This window comes from Ailuropoda melanoleuca, chromosome 4 (genome assembly GCF_002007445.2).
Source record: "Ailuropoda melanoleuca isolate Jingjing chromosome 4, ASM200744v2, whole genome shotgun sequence".
Taxonomy (NCBI): Eukaryota; Metazoa; Chordata; class Mammalia; order Carnivora; family Ursidae; genus Ailuropoda; species Ailuropoda melanoleuca.
Genome location: NC_048221.1, coordinates 82,398,695 through 82,418,888, shown reverse-complemented (window position 1 = coordinate 82,418,888; position 20,194 = coordinate 82,398,695). Strand labels below are relative to the sequence as shown.

The following is a 20,194-nucleotide window of genomic DNA, read 5'->3' as shown; positions in this document are numbered from 1 at the left end:
AACTTACCAGGCATAGAAAACAAACAAGGCTGTGATTCTTAAAGAAAAGAAAACAACCCAGATCTTAGGGTACAATTTCAGATGATATTTACCTTAGATTAGCCTCCAAAAGGCCTAAACAGAAGTCAGGACATGACTAATCAAGTTGAACCACCAATAAATTACCTCCCAGGACAAAACTCAGCACTACCTAAAAGACTACAATAAAATGTGGAGTTTCAAGAACTGACTAGCATCTACAATATTCAGCATATAATAAAACTTTACTAAACACGAGGAACAGGAAAATGTGAAAAGAGAAATAGATGTGACTCAGTAAAATTATCAAACAAGGACAATAAAACCTCTACATAAGTATGTTCAAGGACTTAAATGAAAATTTAAACATAATTAGTGAACAGATTGGGAGACTCAGCAGAGAAATGGGAAATACAAAATGCTTCTAGAAATAGAAAAACATAATATATGAATTAAAAATCCACTGGTTAGGTTTAATAGTCAACTAGAGGCCAAAGGATCAAACTGAAGCACAGCAAAAGAGTAATCTGAAAAATGAACAGAGCCCCACAAAAGGCCTGTGAGAAAAGGTAAAGAATTCTAACATGCATGATATGGATCTCAGAAGGAGAAGGATTAAAGCATGAAACAAATCATAGCTGAAACTTTTCCAATTTGATGACAGTTATCAACCCACAGATAAAAAAAAAAAAAAGCTCAATGAACCCAAAGCAGAATAGACAGCCATCTCTAAAAAAAAAAACCCAAAGATAAAAAAGCAAATATTAAAAGCAGCCAGAAGAGTCACATATAAGAATGTCAATGATAAGAATAACTGCTAACTTATTAGAAAAAACATACAAGAAGACAGGAAACAGCATCTTTAAGTTCAGAATGAAAAAATCCCATGTCCAGTTAACCCTTCACAGTGAAGGTGAGGGGCATCTAGTTCTAGACAAGACAGTAAGCACATTCAACCCTGTTCCTTCTGCTAATTACTACTACAGTTTTTTGGACAAAAGCAACTAACAGAACTTTCTGAAAGCTGTAGAATAGGAGGCAGACTGGATAAGGACCTTAGGACACAAGGAAGGTCCCAGCCACAAGTCTCACTCCAGCCCCCTTCTTCTTCTTCTTCTTTTTTTTTTTTTTTTTAAGATTTTATTTATTTATTTGACAGAGATAGAGACATCCAGCGAGAGAGGAAACACAAGCAGGGGGAATGGGAGAGGAAGAAGCAGGTTCATAGCGGAGGAGCCTGATGTGGGGCTCGATCCCATAACGCCGCAGCCCCCTTCTTTTTAATGCCTATCTATCTTTCCCAGCCTGGGCTATATTGTGGTCTACAATTTGAAACAGCAATATGCACAGACCTAAAAGGTCCAAGAAAAGCCTGCTGTCTTTAAACAATGGATCAGCAAGAGGGCAAGTATACAGTTCAGAACAATTTTGACTATATCTGCTGTTCTCTAGGTGAATACCATGAAAGAAGCTGTACCCTTCCCACTTCCCATGAGGTGATCTGGAAACTGTGGGGTAGAGTCCTGTCAAGTATCGTCATCCTGTGCTAACCAGGGACCACACCTACTCCTCCCCACCAAAGACTGAGGAGACTAAAGTGGACCCTTGTCAACAAGACCATGCCAACACTAACCACTGGGGTTATTTATGAGACACAGCCCTGTCAACCATTTCCAGGCCAAACTATGGAGGTGGTATTTCTCCCTCCCTACCAGATACTGTGGAAACTAAAGGGCAGAGCCTTTTAGACTGTCCTTCCCTGCACTAACACAGGCAAAAGCAATGCCTCTCTTCCTCCCCAACAGGCACTGTGGAGATTGTGTAGTAGAGCCCTAAGCACCATCCCCACCCTGCATTAAGCAAACATCAGCAAAAAGCAGCAACCCTCTATTTCTCATTGGCCTCAAACACTGGAGAGGAGCCCTAATGACCCATCATTGCCATGCATTAAGAAAAGGCAGTACCCCACATCCTTCTAAGTAGAAAACCCTATTCTAGGCAATTAACAGACTATAGGAGAGAGAACTAGCTAAGCTATAGAGAAAAACTGACACCAGAAACCAGTGGGATCTAACTGACATTTGTAGAGCACACCACGTCAAAACAGTAGAATGCATGTTCTTTTCAATTGCCATCGGAACATTCACCAAGATAGACCAGACCCTGGGTCATAAAATAAACCTTAACAAATTCAAAACAAAATTACACAGAGTATATTCTCAGACAATAATATAAATTAGAAATCAGTAACAAAGAAAATGGAAAAAAAAATCTTCACTTAGAAATTAACACATTCCTCTAATAGCTAAGGCATCAAAAGTCTTATGAAAAAGTACAAAATTAAAAATACAATACATGAGGATTTATTGGATGTAGTTAAATCAGGACTTAACAGAACATTTATAGCATTAAATACTTACATTACAAAAAATGAAAGGGCTAAAAACAATAGTCTAACCTTCCACCTAAAATAGAGAAAGAAAAAGGAAAATAAACCAAGAATCAAGCTGAAAGAATGGGAAAGTCTCCACAAACACTTGAAAATTTAAAAATATTCTGGGGTACCTCGGTGCCTCAGCCAGTTAAGTGTCTGCCTTTAGCTCAGGTCATGATCTCAGGATCCCGGGATCGAGCCCCCACGTGAGCTCCCTGCTCAGGGGGGAGCCCACTTCTCCCTCTCCTTGGCCCTCTCCTCACTTTTTCTCACTCTCAAATAAAATCTTAAAAAAATAAAAACATTCTTCTGAATAGGTCAGAGACCCAAGATAAACTTAAAAACATATTAAAGTAAATGAAAATATATCAAAATATATGGAATATGTCTAACAGTGCCAGAAGCGAAATCTGTAATATTAAATACCTAGGAAAAAAAAGAAGTCTCAACTCAATAATTAGACTTAGGTTTCCATCTCAAGAAACTAGAAAAAGAAAAATCCATAGCAGAAAGAAGAGCAGAAATCAATGAAATTGAAAATAGAAAAAGAAAAAGCTCATTCTTTGAAAAGGCCAAAAATTGATAAATTCCCAATATCTAGAAAGAAATATTTCTACAGACTATACAGCCATTTACAGGATTTAAATAAGGGAATACTGTGAACATTTCTACACATAAAAATGTAACCCCTTAAATGAAATGGACCAATTCTTAGAAAACCACAAATAATCAAAACTAATTCAAAATGAAACACATTAAGGGTTGGTAAACTGTGGTCTACAGTCCCACCTGTTTTTGTAGAGCCACCAACAATGAATTTGGTTGGAAAAAATATTTTGTTTGTGATGTTTGAGAATTTTATGGAATTCAAACTTCAGTGCCATAAAATTTTATTGGTACTCAGCTATACTCATTTGTTTACATATTGTGTATGATGCTTTTGTGCTACAATGCACAGCTCAGCAGTTGTAACAGAGACTATGTGACCTGTAAAACCTAAATATTTAACTATCTGGCTTTTTGCAGAGAAGTTTGACCACTCTTGATATTTGAATTCATTGTTAAAAAGGAAAAATCTCGAGGCCCAGATGATTTCACTGGAGAATTATCAAACGTTAAAAAAAAAAAAACCCACAACACCCTCCCCCCGCCCGCAAAGAGAGAGAGAGAGAGAGAGAGAAAGAAAGAAAGATAAAGAAACAACACCAATTCTACTCATTCTCTTCCAGAAATTAGAAGGAAGACTTCTCATTTATGAAGTCAGCACTGCCATGATACAAAAACCAGATAAATCCACAGAAATAAAAAGAAAACTATATGCCAATAGTCCTCATTAACAGATGTAAAAGGTCTCAACAACAAAATAGTAGCAAATTGAATCCAGCAATATATGAAAAGAACAATACACCATGACTTGGTGGGGTTTATCCAAGGAATGTAAGGCTAGTTCAGTGTCTTGATTCAAACACTAATCAACGTCATCCACCATGGTGACAGTATAAAGCTGAAAAATCAAATGATCACATTATTAATTGATACAGAAAAGCATTTGATAAAATTCAATACCCATTCATGATAACTCTTAATACACTAGAAATGCAGGTGAGCTTTATGAACTTGATAAAGAACACCTACCAAAAATCTACAGCTAACATCATACTAAATGGTGAAGGGTGAAAAACTGGAAACAACTCACATGTTCTTCAACACTACATCCATACTTTACTAAGTAGTTTTTAATAAAAAGGAATGAACTAAACTACTGATACATGCAAAACTCAGATCTTTAGAGCATTAAGGTGAATGAAATAAAGCCCATCTCAACAAGTTACATAGTATATAATTTGATTTTTACAACATGCTCAAGATATCAATTATAGTAATGCAGAACGTTAATCAGTGCTTTTCAGGGATTAAGGTAAGGGGGAAGGTGTCCCTATAAAGTAATACACAAAAGTTTCTTTGCGAGGGAGTTTCTTTCTATAACAGTTCTGTAGAGTAACTGTGGTTACTCTATACATATAATGCAATTTCATAGGAATGTACACACAAATGCATGTAAAAACTGATGACCAATAAGGTATTTTATAGTAATATACCAATGTTCTTGGTTTTGAAAATCATACTATGGTTATAAGATGGTCATTGGGGAAGCTGGGTGAAGGGTACATGGGAGCTCTATTATTTTTGCAATTTCTTGAGTGTTACAATTTAAATGTTAATAAATTTTATGTTAATAAATTCAGAAGTAAAATAGTTCCAGTTCTCCCCACACCAAAAATAAAGTTGAAATAAAGATATTTTCAGACAGACAGGAAGTGAGAGAATTAGTCTCCAGGAAACATACACTACAATAAATGTTAATGGAACTTTTTTTTTTTAAAGATTTATGTATTTATTTTTGAGGGAAAGGGAGGAAGAGCACAAGTGGGAGGTGGGGCAGAGAGAGAGAGAGAGGGAGACAAGCAGATTCCCCAGTGAGTGGGGAGTCTGACACATGTCTTGATCTCAGAACGAGATCATGACCTGAGCTAAAACCAAGAGTTTGCATACCTAATAGACTGAGCCACCCAGGTGCCCCTAAAGGAATTTTTTTAGGAGGAAGGGAAATGAACCAACTGTAAACTCAAATCTATGGAAGGTCTGAAGAATTCCAACAACAATAAATATGGGGATATTTGACTTTTTTCTTTTTCCTTTAATTTGAAATAAAACTGATTTTTTAAAGCACAATAGTAACTGCATTATGGAATTAATTACATATTAATTTCATAAAAACGAAATGTATGACAATGATAGCAAAAAGGATGGGGGGATAAATGGAAATGTGTTTTCACAAGGTTCTTACCTTATATATGAAGTGGTATATTAAGTCAAAGTAGATTGTGGGATGAGAAGTTAAAAATGTAATTTCTAGAGCTATGCTAATATAGTAGCCAGTGACCACATATGACTTGAACACTTGGAATATGGCTAGTCTGAATGTTAGGTGTGCTGTTAGTATAAAATACACCAGATTTTGAAGACTTCATATGAAAAAAATGAATGTAAAATGTCTCAATTTTTATTATAATTATAAGTTTTTGGATATTGGTTTAGTTAGAGTATATTATTAAAGTAAACTTTACCTGTTTCTTTAAAATTAACTTATGTGGCTTACGTTATATTTCTCTTACAGTGGTTTTAGAGCAGGAGTTTGTAAGCTTTCCCTTTAAAGGGCAGATAGTAAATATTTTAGGATTTTGGAGGCATGCAGTCTATGTTACAGTTACTCAGCTTTGCCATTAGTGCATGAAAGTAGCCACAGACAATATATACGAGACTTAGTGAATAAGTATGGCTAGGTTGTAATATAAATATTTACAAAAATAGGTGGCTTGCTGAATTTGGCCCATAGGCCATAGCTTGCTAAACTAAAGTACCTACTACAACAAAAACAAAAACCAAGAAACCAAAAAAGAGCCCCAAGGAGTATAGTTTAAAAATTGAAGAGATGAGGGGCGCCTGGGTGGCACAGCAGTTAAGCGTCTGCCTTCGGCTCAGGGCGTGATCCTGGCGTTATGGGATCGAGCCCCCACATCAGGCTCTTCCGCTATGAGCCTGCTTCTTCCTCTCCCACTCCCCCTGCTTGTGTTCCTTCTCTCACTGGCTGTCTCTATCTCTGTCAAATAAATAAATAAAATCTTTAAAAAAAAAATTGAAGAGATGAGAGACAAATTCTCCATTATTCCAAAAGAAAGCAGGAGGGAGGTAAAAAGTGACAAAAATTAAACAGGGCATAAAGAAATCAAATAGTGAATTGTAAATTTAACTCTACTACAATGACTACATTAAATGGAAATGGATAATATTAAAAGGAAGTTTTGTGAGGTTGTACAAAAAAAGCAAGACAAACTGTTATTTACAAAAGCACTCACATACACAAAGACACAGAAAATACAAAATAAACATTAAAAATAAAAGATGGAAAAGGGTACACCATGTGAACTAATATAGGAAAGCTGGAATTATTATTATTTTTTTAAAAGATTTTATTTATTTATTCGACAGAGATAGAGACAGCCAGCGAGAGAGGGAACACAAGCAGGGGGAGTGGGAGAGGAAGAAGCAGGCTCATAGCGGAAGAGCCTGATGTGGGGCTCGATCCCATAATGCCGGGATCATGCCCTGAGACGAAGGCAGACGCTTAACCGCTGTGCCACCCAGGTGCCCCAGGAAGGCTGGAATTATTAAAATCAAATCAAAGTAGAATTCAAGATAAAGAATACTGACAGTTACAAGAAAGATGTTTCACAGTGATAAACATATTTCACCAGCAAGATGTAACAGTTCTGAATCTGTATATACCTATTAACAGAGCATCAAAATCCATTAAGCAAACACAGAACTAAAGGAAAAATAGACAAATGCATACTTATAGTTGAAGATTTTAACATTCCTTTGTCATTAAGTGATAAACAGGAGGACAAATAAAACAAAACAGTAAGGATATAGGTTTGGACAACACTATCAAACAATTTAACCTAATCAACATTTATAGAATAGTATACTCCAAACTTCAGAATACACATTTGTTACAAATACACAAGGAACATTCACCAAACTAATTCTTCTTCTTGGCCATAAAACAAGTTTCAGTGTATTTTACAGGACTGCACGAATACAGAATATGTTCTGATAATAACAGTTAAATTAGAAGTAAAAAAGATACAAAAAATCAACAGTAGCTAAATCAACAAATCCAAAAATTAGGTTTTTGAAAAGGTCAATAAAAATGATGGGCATCTAGCTAGACTATCAAAAAAGAAAAAGAAAGAAAAAAGAAACTAAGAAGTTACCATTATTCAAGAATGAAAGAAGGGACATCAAAATGAATACCGAAGATGTTAAAAGGATAATAAGAATATCACGAACTACATAGTGCTGAGAAATTTGACAACTTAGATGAGACAAATTCCTTGAAAGATACATATTACCAAAATTGACACAAGAAGAAAATCTAATAATTTCATTGTAGCTGTTAGAGTAAATTCATAATTAAAAATCTTCCTACAACAAAACTCTAGACTCAGATGATTTTCTTGGTAAATTGTATTAAATATTTATGAAAGACAAGTCTTAGTAAGACACTTCCTGAAAATAGAAACTTCCAACTGATATCATGACCTGAAAACAAAACCACACAAAGAAGGATATTAGGAGGAAAGAAATTACAGATCAAGATCGCTCATCAATGTAGATGCAAGAAAAACCCCTTAACGGAAAAATAGCAAATTGAATTCAGTATGATAACACATCATGACTAAATGGGGTTTATCCCAGAGACAAAAGGTCGATTTAATATTCAAAAGTCAATGTAATTCATTATACTGGTAAAGGAGAAAAATCATGATCGGCAGATCCCGAAAAATCACTTAATATACACTCATGACTTAAATTTTGTTTTCTTTCAACAAACTACAATGAAATTTCCTCAACCTGATAAAGGGCATTTAGGAAAAACCGACAGTTAACATCATATTTTCCACCAAAGAACAAGGAACAAAGCAAGGATGCCCACTCTCGATGTAGTATTAGAGGTCATGGCAGGTGTAATAAAGCATGAAAAAAAGATACAAAAGGCATACATGTTGGAAGGGAGGAAGTAAAACTCCATTCAAAACATGACTGATTATGTAGAAAATGTTAAGAATCTATAAAAACTACTAAATTAAAAAGTGAATTTAGAAAGATGCCAAGATGCAAGGTCAATTTACAAAATGATATTTACAATGGAATTTAAAATATTTAGAGATAATTTTAATGGAAAATGTAAAAGATATCTACACCAAAAACTACAAAACACTGTTGAGAGAAATTAAAGATCTACATAAATGGAGAGAAGTATCAGTTTCATGTGTTGGAAGACTCAAAACTGTGGCTAGGATCTCAGTGGAGTCACAATCAAAATCCCATTGTGCTTTGAAGTGGAAATAGACAAACTGGCCAATGCATTCTTGAAGAAAAGGGTTGAAGGACTTCTACTAATTTCAGAACTTGTAAAGCTGCAGTAATTGATGCAGTATGGTGTTGGTGTAAGGACAAACAGATTGACAGAAGAGAAGAGAGAGTCCAGAAACAGACCATTACTTATACTGTCAGCTGACTTCTGAAAAAAGATTCCAGTGAAATTTAATTAGGAAAAGAAAAACTTCTTACACATGGTGCTGAGACAAATGGCTCTCTATAATGTAAAAGAAGGAATCTTAATCCCTTACACTATATACAAGAATGATTTGAGACAGCTCATTGACTCAAATGAAAGCTAAAACTCTAAGCCTTTTAAAAAATATATAGCAAACTATAACCCTGAGATAGGCAAAGTTTTCTCAGGTTTCTTTACAGAAAAAAAAATTGATAAATTGAACTTCAAATAAAAATAAACAGTTTTTGCTCATTGAAGACACTGTTAAAGAAATGAATAGGCAGGATGCACACTAGAACGTATCCGCAATACAGATGTACAAAGAATTCCTACAACTCAGTAATAAAGAGACAATCATCCACATAAAAATGGATCAAGACATTTCACAAAAGAAGATATATGAATGGGCAGTCAGCACATGAAAAAGTGCCCACAATTATTAACTGGAATCCACAGAGATACTAATACATAAATGTTGGAATGGCTAAAATTAAAAAGACCAACAGCAAACGTTGGAGAGGACCTGGGATCACTGATGGGAGTATAAAATGGAAGTCCTGGTCAGCTTGTTACAAAGTTGAACATACATCTGCCCTGAGAATCAGCAGCTCCACTTCTCAGGACAAACAAAACGTATCCATAGAAGGACTGTGTCACAGTGTTCGTAGCAATATTATTCATGGTGGCTAGAGCCAGGGGCAGCCCAGGTATCATTAATGGGAGAATGGATATGTGAATTTCGATGCCATTCCATAATGGAGTACTACTCAACAAGAAAAAGAACAAAGGACTGATATAGGCAGCAATACGGATGAACTTAAAAAAAACCTGCTGAGTGAAAGAAGCCAGACATAAGAGTGCATACTGTGTGACTACATGGTATGTGACTTTCTAGAAGAAGCCAAACTAGCCTAGTGATGAACGTCAGAGTATCAGAACAGTGGTTGTCTGGGGGCGAAAGGGACTAACTGAGAAAAGGAACAAAGAGCTTTCTGGAATATTAAAATCTGCACACGTGTATCCCAATGCCACCCCAATTAGATCGATGGCTTTGCTTGGAACCTGGACATCAGATTTTTTTATAGTCCCTCCCTACCACCATACATAAGTGATTCTGGTGGACAGTAAGGATTGAAAAAGAACACTCAAGAATCTCAACATTTTGTCACCAAGGAATATTTGTAATTTTACAAATGGGAACTATAACTGCAAAAGATTCTTATTAGTACTAAAAAAGCATTCTCTGGATAAACGTGCACGCTTGCTGGGTGGATAAGAAATGCCCAACTTGTATACGTCTAATCCTTGCCTTGGCTGCCAAGAAGTTCAGAGCCAAATTCAGTGTTCAGTTTAGTGATTAACATCCCAGCTGCCTGATATACCAATCTGAGGGGCAGGGAGGGTTGGGAGATAGAAGATGGGGGCATTAAAATATCCTGTTTCACATTTTAAACTACCTCAAATCATTTGGAGGAAAATTATGGTGTATAAATCGTATAAAATGGTGGTCATTTTGGGAAAAATTGTATGCTTCTCCTTCCTGTCAAAAAATGGTTAAATCAGGAAAGACTTCTGCTATTGCTTGGATGAATCCTCTGCTAAAGGTAAGTCACTACCTGACCAAATGATCGAATAACGTTAAAAGATACATCATTTTAAAATACAACCATATTGACAGGGAAACTCTTCACTTACATTTGATTATAAGCGTGAGACTGGAGGAACCCATATAAGAGTATGGAATATGTTAAGAGTCCCTAATGGATCATAGATGGCGCACTTCATTACATTCTTGGGCTAAAGAAAGAGATCTGTACGCAAATGTGCTCACTGTTGTTCTGTTTCTATGATGACTGGTGTCGGCTGCTTTGATTTTATCCACTGGATAGGATATTTTTCTGCCCCTTCTCATTTAACAAAACCATACAACCTTGGCCCACCGGAGAAAATAAAATGTCTTTATTCCCAAAGAGCATATTCTAATGCAACACGAAGGAAAAAAGCAGCAACAAAAAGCTCCTCACCTGAGCTGTCTCCCTGTTAAGCAATCCAGTCAGCGGCTCCTCTTTCTGCACTTTCCTCCCTGTGCAGCAGAACTCGGCACTTCTCTCACCGTGGATGTTTTTTTCTATTAACCTATTTTGCATCTGATTGACTTGCTTTGTAGCAGCCTTTCCAGAAACAACCTGTTGATAGAGAATAATAATGTATAATGAAAACTTTTGACACTTGTAAAAAAAAAAAAAAAAGCATTCACATCCAGATTCTTGAAAATTCTAAACTTGCCAAGTTTTGTAAAAAGGAAGAAATAAAGAGGAAACCAACAAATGGATGTTATGGAAAGATAGAGTAGTTGGCAAGATCCAGACCCTTTTTCATCAATAGTACAAGACCAATTAAAATTAGTGTCACTGTTGTACGCTCTTTAGAAATTATCTCTACAGATAACTTGCTTATTGAAAACGGCATTTTTACAGAAAACTGTCACATTCTCAAACTGCACATGAATTCATTATTAACCTTTGCTGGGAGTGGATCCAGTACATCTTTTTAGTTTAAATTCTTATTAATTAGAAACTTAGTTTTCTATCATTGAAGACAGCCTAATTAATGTGAATGTATAAAAGGAGCTTATGATGTTGCTTCCTTTTTTATACAGGTAATTTAACCTTTGAGTGGAGGAGTCACAGTTCATATCACCTGGTACTGTGTGTCAGTATCAGAGGTTAAGTTCTACAAAATTCTGCTGTCTCTAAGGTTTCTTTTTCACACCGCGGTGTGTTCTGGGGATGACTGACTCTTAATAACCTTGAAGTAGACACGGAAATAGAAGGGCAGACCCCACAATAGAGTTGGAAGATTGAAAGCCACAGTGAAGACCCTTATGTGAAGTATTTGCTCAGCAGCCTCATGTTTCCAGCAGCTGAAAGTGCCATCACCTTTTTTTCATGGGTTAAATAGGGGGCAGAAGATAGGAACAGCACAAGGGGAAATAATGGAGTAGCCAGTGCCAAAACGGAGAATGAATTACATTGGCTGGGCAAGCAGAGCCTTAATTTGTAGTCCCCAATTTTTAGCTTCTATTGCCAAATGTGTTCACTCCTTCCCTTTAAAATATGCTGGTGTTTTGTGGCTAGGTCTAAGCTGTCACAACACCATTCTTTATTCACCCCTCCTCCTGGATCCCAGCTTCTCAAAGGATAGCAAAGCCATTGCTTTTCAGTAGCCTGACAATTGGAATTGTTCCCTCATCACTCAGGGTTTCTTTATTTTCACCACTCAACTCTCCCAAACTACTGGGAAAATTCATGTGTAACCACCTTCTGAGTCACTCTCCCACTGAAGTCATCTTGGTGATAAATGCTCATCATAGCACTAGTGTGAAACAAAGGGTTTCCCAAGGCTTTGTACACCATTCATCCTAATGAGAGACTGGCTTGCCAATCATTGTGAAAATGTGTTTTATTATAAAAAGGATTAGTTGAGATATTAACTGAGGTTTTTAACGCCTCCTGGATGCTAGGAACTTTAACTATAATGATTTTTGGCCTGGGAGCCTCTGATGTACAAACAAAATTTGATCTAATATATTCAGTCCTCCGTGAGGCTTTCTAGAAGAGATGATGCCTCCTGGATCTGCTGTCAGTTGGCCGGATGGCTAGGTTGTGCTGCCATAAGCACTTCTAGCTAACAAACAAAATGATATCCAGTTTATGAAAAATTTCTATTTCTAGGGAAACTTCTAAAACCATAAGAGTGAAATAGGATGATGATTAAGTTTTACTCTCAACTGTGAACAGAGGTAAAACTTTCCTCAAAGACATAAAAGTAAGTACAAGGAAACACTCTGGGCATCTCACATAATCAAATAAAATGATACTGTCCAAATATGTATCATTTTCAAGGAAGTGGCTAATCAAATGAGGTATCTTTTACTTAATTTTCCATCAGCACTTCACGGTGTTCTAAGAAATCGGGAATACTTTGGGCATCCTAAAATTCAGTAAGTCAAAAATATGTTCATAATTGAGAATTTATAGTCTCCTTTTCTCACACAGAATATAAATATGAAGACAAGCTTAATAGAATTATTTCGAGAAGGTTCAAGAAAGAATTTGACAAATTTTTAAGTTCAATACAAAGATTACTACAACCCATAATAATATATTCACCCCTGATTTTGCTGTGGGACCCTCAGGTTTAGGGTAAATGAAAGGACGAACTTTTATTCGTCTGAGATGTAGGACAGCTTGAACATTTTCACTCTGTCCTACAGCTACTCCTCTGTCTAGGTAGAGCAAACATTTAGGAAGGCTGGGTGGCTCGTCATGCCCAGGTCTCTGTGCTATGATAGTATGGATCCAGGCGTCCCGACAGGGAGGAAGACACGGTAAGTGGATAAAAGGGTTCACTACTGGCTCTTGAAGAAGCAGCTTATTCAAGGGTTGAAGGGGGGCCTTGATTTTCCGACGTGGCTTCACCATTCTCATCTGGGAGTTCTAGAGCTTTAGCTTACCTCGATAAGCACTCTTCCTGAAATACGGTTTCCTTCAGTGAATTCTGGACATTAAATCCCAGGGGAAGGCATAAATAGACTGTGGTAGTCCTGATGATAGATTCTTCTAAGTTGACAGTGTTACCTCAGGAGCCATCGGAGCTACTGAAGAGTGATTTCAGCCATACAGACCATCATTTTGATTGAGGCAAATGCCCCAAAAGATTTGCTTTTCAGGGAAAAATTTCAGTGTCTCTCCTGTCTTGACAAAAATTCATTTCCAATTTAACTCCAGTAACAGTATTTGAGGACTTGTGCAAGGCTAGGTTCAGTTTACTGGGAACAGTTTATGATGCCTAGTAAAACCCAGTATTGGAAAAATACCTTTTTTTTTCCCCAAAAAAAGATGCTGTAAGTTTGCCAAAATTCTTATGGTGATGTGCTATTTTCTAATACCTAACAAAAACATATTTTTGTTAGGAATACTAAATTTAAAAGACATAACAACTTATACTAAGGGAAATAATATTTAAAAAAATGAAACATTCATAACTTTTTTTTGAATACTGAATGATAGAAATATTTTATTTATCTAACTGTATATGTTTTCTGGTCCACTGAACTTTTTTAAATTTTTTATTATGTTATGTTAGTCACCATACAGTACATCATTAGTTTTTGATGTAGTGTTCCATGATTCATTGTACTGACTTTTTTAAGTATCTTTGTCCAAAAAGTGTAAGTCTAGAATTCATTCAATATTCTGTTAAATAACTACAGTAATCCATGTATGAAGTAACAAAAAATGTTTTTAGTTACTAATAAGGGAATTCTCTCTGTGATTAAAAAGAGAGAAATTTGGAGCCATGTGATTGATATTCATTCTGGACCTAACATGATTTTTGTTATGGAAGCAGTCAATTGTGGAAACTATTCTATAGTTGTATCATTCAGGGAAACTGAGTACATGACAGTTTATATTGTCATATTTTGCTTTTAAACATTTTCAAGTTTGGTTTTTGCACATTACAAAATCTGTAAACTTTAAAAATAAAAATTAAGATACTTTGGGTTTAGCCACAGGGTGAACCCATTTTTATATTATGACTATTAAATATATCTGTGCACTTAAAATACTACAGAAATAAAGTCATTATTCAATAAATACTGATCTGCTGTGGAATATACCCCCAAATCATCTTACTGTCTATACACTGGGGCTGGTCATACTGTTAGAAATTAACTAAGGTCTTAAGATTGCACATTATTCTTAGTGTTTTCTTTTTACTCATAATCAAAGTGATCTAATCAAAAGGGAAGAAATATTTTTGATTGAAGCTCATTGGAAAAATGTTTTATGTTCTATTCTCTGCATATAAAAATGGTTTCACAACAAACATCCTTTGAATTTGATGAAACTGAAAATTCTGGTGGATAATAATTAGAATTTTACATCAGAGGATATAACTATCAGTTTTTAAAATGGCTTCTTTTATATTTCAATTAAGTTTATGAAACTGAAAAACTACAAAAAAGGAAAAAATCTACTTAAATTAGTGTAGATTAAGTGGTGACCATTATTGCAAGGGAAATACTATTTTAAGGAAATGGCTCTTTGTTTTGTTGCAAAAGTGATAAAAACACAAAAGTCAATAAAACTGTTAAAATAAGTCTCAGTAATTACCAAGATCAAAATCCACTGGCTTTTTATTAAACATGAACTTTTGTTCTGCCTTCTGCAATACGTAAATAGTGCTGACAATTGGTTTGTGAGGCATTTGCTACAATAAAATGTAATTGTATCATGAGAGAAAGGTGACAATCAGGAGATCATGAAAAAATTACATATTCTCACTGGTAGTTAATTAGCCATGCAAAACCTCCTCAAACAGATATTCTCTTCTATTAGGAATGATTACTATGCAGGCCTACAGATGTCAATACCACAGTCATTCAAATACTTCTTTCCCTACTAATTGAAGGTTGTAAAGCTCTGGTGCCAAGGTTTTGCTTCCAAAGAGCTAATTTATGACTAGAAGGATATTTTATGTCTTCAGTTGCAGCAGCTACAAAATTCAGCAAATCAGAACCATCTGTGCACTGATACTTGACTCACCATTCATCTCGCAGCCTATCAGTCACATTAGTTTGCAGCCTGCATTCTTGGCTCATGAATGCTTGCGATGATCCAAAGTTCATAAGAAATATTAAAAATAAATGGCATCCTGACCCTACCTTATTGTACACGCATCAGGAAAAAAAGCCCCCCCACCATCTTTTGCGTATGGACCGTATCAAGGAAGGACTGGACATCTGGATGCCAGTCCGGTAAGGCCGCTCACAGCGGTCTCGAGTTTCCCCTGCCCTCTGAGAAACGTTAGAAGTCCTAATTCTTGCGTATTGTTTCGAGTTCTATTTTTTTAAGTTGATGTGAGTTGGAAGATTACAGAGTAAAGGATGAGAAGGTGTAACTTAAAAAAAAAAAAAACCTTTTTGGAAGGTTAGTGAGATTGAAATATCGGTACATTCAAGTCATCCGGTTAAATCTAAGACTATCATGGTTATTGCCACCAAATTATGGCCAAACTGGTAAGCAAAACCAGAGGGCAGTAACTAAAGAAAGCTGAAGAAAAACAGCAAATAAAGATTAGCCTTTCATCTGACTCTGGTCGTATCTCTGGGACATCAGTCCCTGCTGTATTTCTTTAGGAGTACAGTAAATCGGCCATGGATCCTACTATTTCTAAGAGACAACAGCTCAAAGGACTTGCAACAAAATTTCTTGGAACTGAGTGAGGAGAAGTAGGAATTACATATAATAAGCAAGAGACTGGGTTGTCAGACTCCTTTTGAGACCCCAAACAACTTCATTTGGTAGAAAAGCTGCAGGGAAGGTAATCATAGGATCCTAGGGACTAAATTACTTACTTTTTGATTGTTTGAAGTATGCACATTTACAGTCTCTCTAGTGGAAAATTCCAATGGTCCTAAAGGTATTCCACCTGGGTTCAGGATTTTCTTGAACATTTGATAGTTTGGCTTTTCGTCATATGCTAAATTATGAGCACATACCAAATATTGGGCTATTTCACCTGTGAAGTGTCAAATATTTTTACATGTTATTCGTAATTGGCAAGAATTGTCAAGGTTCTAGTATCATCAAAACCTCTCTATTCTCTTACACGTGCACATAAACCACATCGTGAAGAAACTAAGAATGAACACTTTGGTGAAAAGCACTTTTCAAATGATACCCAAAAACGACTGAAATACAGTGGCCTGGAGATTTGTCAAGATAGGAGAAACTGGTAATTTTTTTGCATATCTTTGTTGGTATGTTTATTTTTCACTAATCTTATCAAAGAGCAAGTTTTTAAAACTACAGTTAGTGATTTTGATTTATGGGGTGCAATTACTATGAACTACATGAATAATATAATAGACCAGACATGGTTCATACTTTTTTTATATTGAAGTTTTAAAAATTCAGTTAAAAACTAATGTTACTTATTATAAACCTCCTTGCTTTGACAGGAAAAAAAAATCACTGCAAATTTTAATTCAGGCTTTGATTTTGAGATTATTAACAGTTCACTTAGAAATGACCTTGAATTCTAGGTTTTTAGCCATGACTAATTTTAGAGTCCTCCACACCTAGCTAGCCCAGCGGCTTCACTGAATTGTCTTCCTGATTCAGAGCAGAAGGATGAGATGTTGCTTTTTTTTTCCCTTTCTAATATAAGCTCTTCCCTAGAACTATGTAACAATCCCTCCCCAAAAAAATATGAACTACAAACTTTTAAATACAAATAGGATTAGTAACCCAAAGTTACAAACACTGTTGCCTTAAGACAAATGTAGTTTGCATTTTTGTTTCAAGTGGAGGTTCAATCTAAAATCAAGACACAGTAAATGATAATACCATACACTGCTTAAAATCTAACATGTTTTCCTTTTTTGTAAAGATGTTTAGATACTCCACAAACTAGTTTTTACAAGCTCTTCCCCTTCAAAAACTTATTACTCATGCAAACCTAAGCCCCTCTTACTTTCTCACTAAGTTGCTATATCCCTATGGTGGGGAAAATCTGGGAAGCTTTGTGGGTTGGCAGGAGTGACTTCTAATCCTTTCCTTCCCCTCCAGGTCCACCTCCATTCAAGAGGGAACTGCAGACACCGGCTTTCACTCCCTACAGGGAAAAATTCCAAAAGGAACAGTCACCATCCTTTCCCCTTATGGAAAGCCAGAGTGACCATTTTATACCCTATCACCCACAGGTGTGTTCTAGGACCATAAGGCACTGTGGCTAAAATGAGAACTCTTGGCTCTGGGGTTTTTGTTTTTAGTTTCTTGTTTTTGTTTTGTTTTGTTTTGGATACCGTGGCAATTATGCAACCTACTTTTGCCCTTCCCTAATGTAAGATATATCACATTCTGTTATCTAACACCGATCAGCCAGATCTCTATTAGCTAGCAAATGGTATGGCTTCATCCCATTTAACTCCTGTTTCCAGAAGCCCATTGCAGGCATCGGATTCCTGAAGGGATGATCAAAAAGAAAAAAGATTACATTCCATTCACTACCATTTTCGTGTAGATATTCTGTTGTTCTTCGGCCCTTTTGAGATTGGTAAACCAAGTTTGGTATATATTATTACAGCTCTATTAACCAAGATATCCCAAATGGAGAAGAGAGCTGGATATGGTGGGAGAATTTTCACAGGTCATGGGTAGAGGACAATGGAAGACTCCTGGCACTCCACCAACGGACGGCAGCTGTGCTGCAAAGTCTTCATGGGTCTGGAGCTTGGAAAAATGAGGTCTTGGTGAGGCAGGAGAGGGAGACAAAGAAAAGCCACCTCTTATAAATTCATTATTATCAACCTGAAGCTTAGACTATTGTGATGTATTACTGCTTTAAATGTTAGCCTTCCAAGATCTGGATTTATTATATTAAGTATACTTTTTAATTTACTAGCATATTTCTGGAACTATGAAACAAAATGATTTAAGTAGTATGAAATTATGATATTCTTGAACCATCTGCTTTTAAGCCAATGAAATATTAAGTATCATTACCAGCATCTCAGAAGACAGAAACTTGTGCAACTATTAGTATTACACTGAGCTGGACACGCACATTGGAAACTTTTTGGTGGTTTTATTTCGTAAACTGCCTTAGTAATAAACCTCTTATACATGAGATTAATTGTCATGCTTGCAGTACCCACTCCTAAGTACAACCAACTAAGAGATCTTCAGTTAATATTAAAGTTTCAATGTTCTGTGCTTTAGAAATAGAAATCTGCATTTTATAGAATAATAGTGTGGACTCAAATAAATGGTTTGCACTGAAAATGGAGAACCTGGCACTCCTGTCATTTCTTGTTATCGCTCAGATCTTCTTCTCTCCAGTAATAGAAGTGTCACAGAATATTCACAGGCCCACAAGCATTTATCTTGCACAACCCAGGGCATTGGGGCTTTCTTTTCTAATCCTGAGCTGAACCCTTACCTTTTGTGTAGGAGGGGCAGAGAAGGTAAGGGACATACACAGAGAAAGCTTTCTTTGACATCTCCCATCTCTCCTTTTTGCTGTCCTATTGAGTAAAACATTAGCTGTGTAACTTGGTCCAAATGCCAATAAGCATATTAGCCAAGGAGGAATACTGGCATTTGGACCAAGTTACTCAGGGCAGTTCAGAAATAAAACTTTCCTCCTCAACCCAACCCCCACTCCCCCACCAAGGAGAATCCTTCCTGGTTGGCTCCCTCCTCCCTCAGAAGAGGGACTACAGAAAGTGGGAAGTGGGAGGCTCACACTGGGCCAGGCTTAGGACTTGAGACAGGAGGTGGAAAAGCAGAACTACTTTGTTCCTCTTTCGTTTCTCATGGAAATGAACATTTTGGTTTCTTGTCAAACAAGGGCTATAAATATAAGTTCAATATGATTTAACTCTACATTTAAACTCTCAGATGGAAACTGATGCTATTCGACCTTATCTAGAGGGTCAGTGTACACATTCACTTTCAGAAGTCAGCCAAAAGCTAACTTTGAGATTGCCCAATACAGAGAGAACAAGATTCATTCCGCTTATCTGTCTCTGAGAAAAAAAGCCTGAAAGCAGAACCCTGCTCTTTTCTATTAAGACAATCGAACTCATTTATTAAATTGGTGAACAGTGTGCCATGCATGCATATGCAAACGACAGGCACTTGGGTAACTGTGAATTGACTTACTATTTTTACTGATAATACTGTCAATTAAAGAATTCCAAAGTGATCCATACTAATTTGAAAGAGAAAACCATTTCATGAAACATACCTTCAAATCCCAAGGTTATATGCCCTTGCCAATCCAAAATTTTTTTTGCTGGCTGTTCAGTCAGAGTGCAACCCCGGTCTAAACAGCACTCAAGTGTTCAATTACTGATGGAAAGTAATCTTTCCTTAGATCAACTTTATCTTCTTTCAACAATTACAGAGGGACAAAATCAAAACGTCAACTCTAAAAGTACTAGATACAGTTGACTATTAAACCCATGGAAGATTCATCCCCCTCCCACACCACCCCCACCAAAAAATGCAGTCAAGCAGAGCCTAGAACGCTGCCTAAATATTTTCTTGTAGCCTTCGTGTGTTCTAACGTCAGAGAGGATCTGAACTTTCTCTTCTCTAGCAACTTATCTGTAAGCCGATGTAGAGAGTTTCCTCCCACCCCCGTGGGAATGGGAGCGGGTGGATTAAGCAAAAGCTGTAAAACAGGACTGACAAATGTGGAAATGTGGTGACCTGTAAATCATGTAGGAGAAGGTGGTCGAAGTGAGCATTTGACTTACGGCAGCTGCTTCCGGAAGGAGCCCATTTCAGCACTGACTCAGGAAGCTCATCCAACAGACTAAAACAAAATAGAGTAATACACAATGAATTTGCTTACAACCCTGTGATTCACTGTTTTGATTAGAAAACAAAACTCAAATTCTCTGTTGGTGGGTCACCCATATCGTGCCTTTCAATATTTTTTTTCACCCACCTGTAAGGGGAAAGTGGGTAAGTGCAGGT

At 36.4% G+C, this 20,194-nt stretch overlaps 1 protein-coding gene across 2 annotated transcripts in view; it reads right to left on the bottom strand.

The window, feature by feature from the left end:
* Positions 1–20,194, bottom strand: part of VRK2 (VRK serine/threonine kinase 2) — a 114,288-nt gene that overhangs the window by 4,496 nt on the left and 89,598 nt on the right. For both annotated transcript variants that reach the window (XR_004624901.1, XM_034659167.1), the window contains exons 10-12: positions 19,972–20,030; positions 16,060–16,223; positions 10,661–10,822 (exon numbers count right to left, since the gene is read on the bottom strand). Coding sequence is in view for 1 of the 2 variants with exons in the window: in XM_034659167.1 (XP_034515058.1) it covers positions 10,661–10,822; positions 16,060–16,223; positions 19,972–20,030 (385 nt within the window). In the remaining variant the exon portion in view is untranslated. The remainder of the gene's footprint in view (positions 1–10,660; positions 10,823–16,059; positions 16,224–19,971; positions 20,031–20,194) is intronic.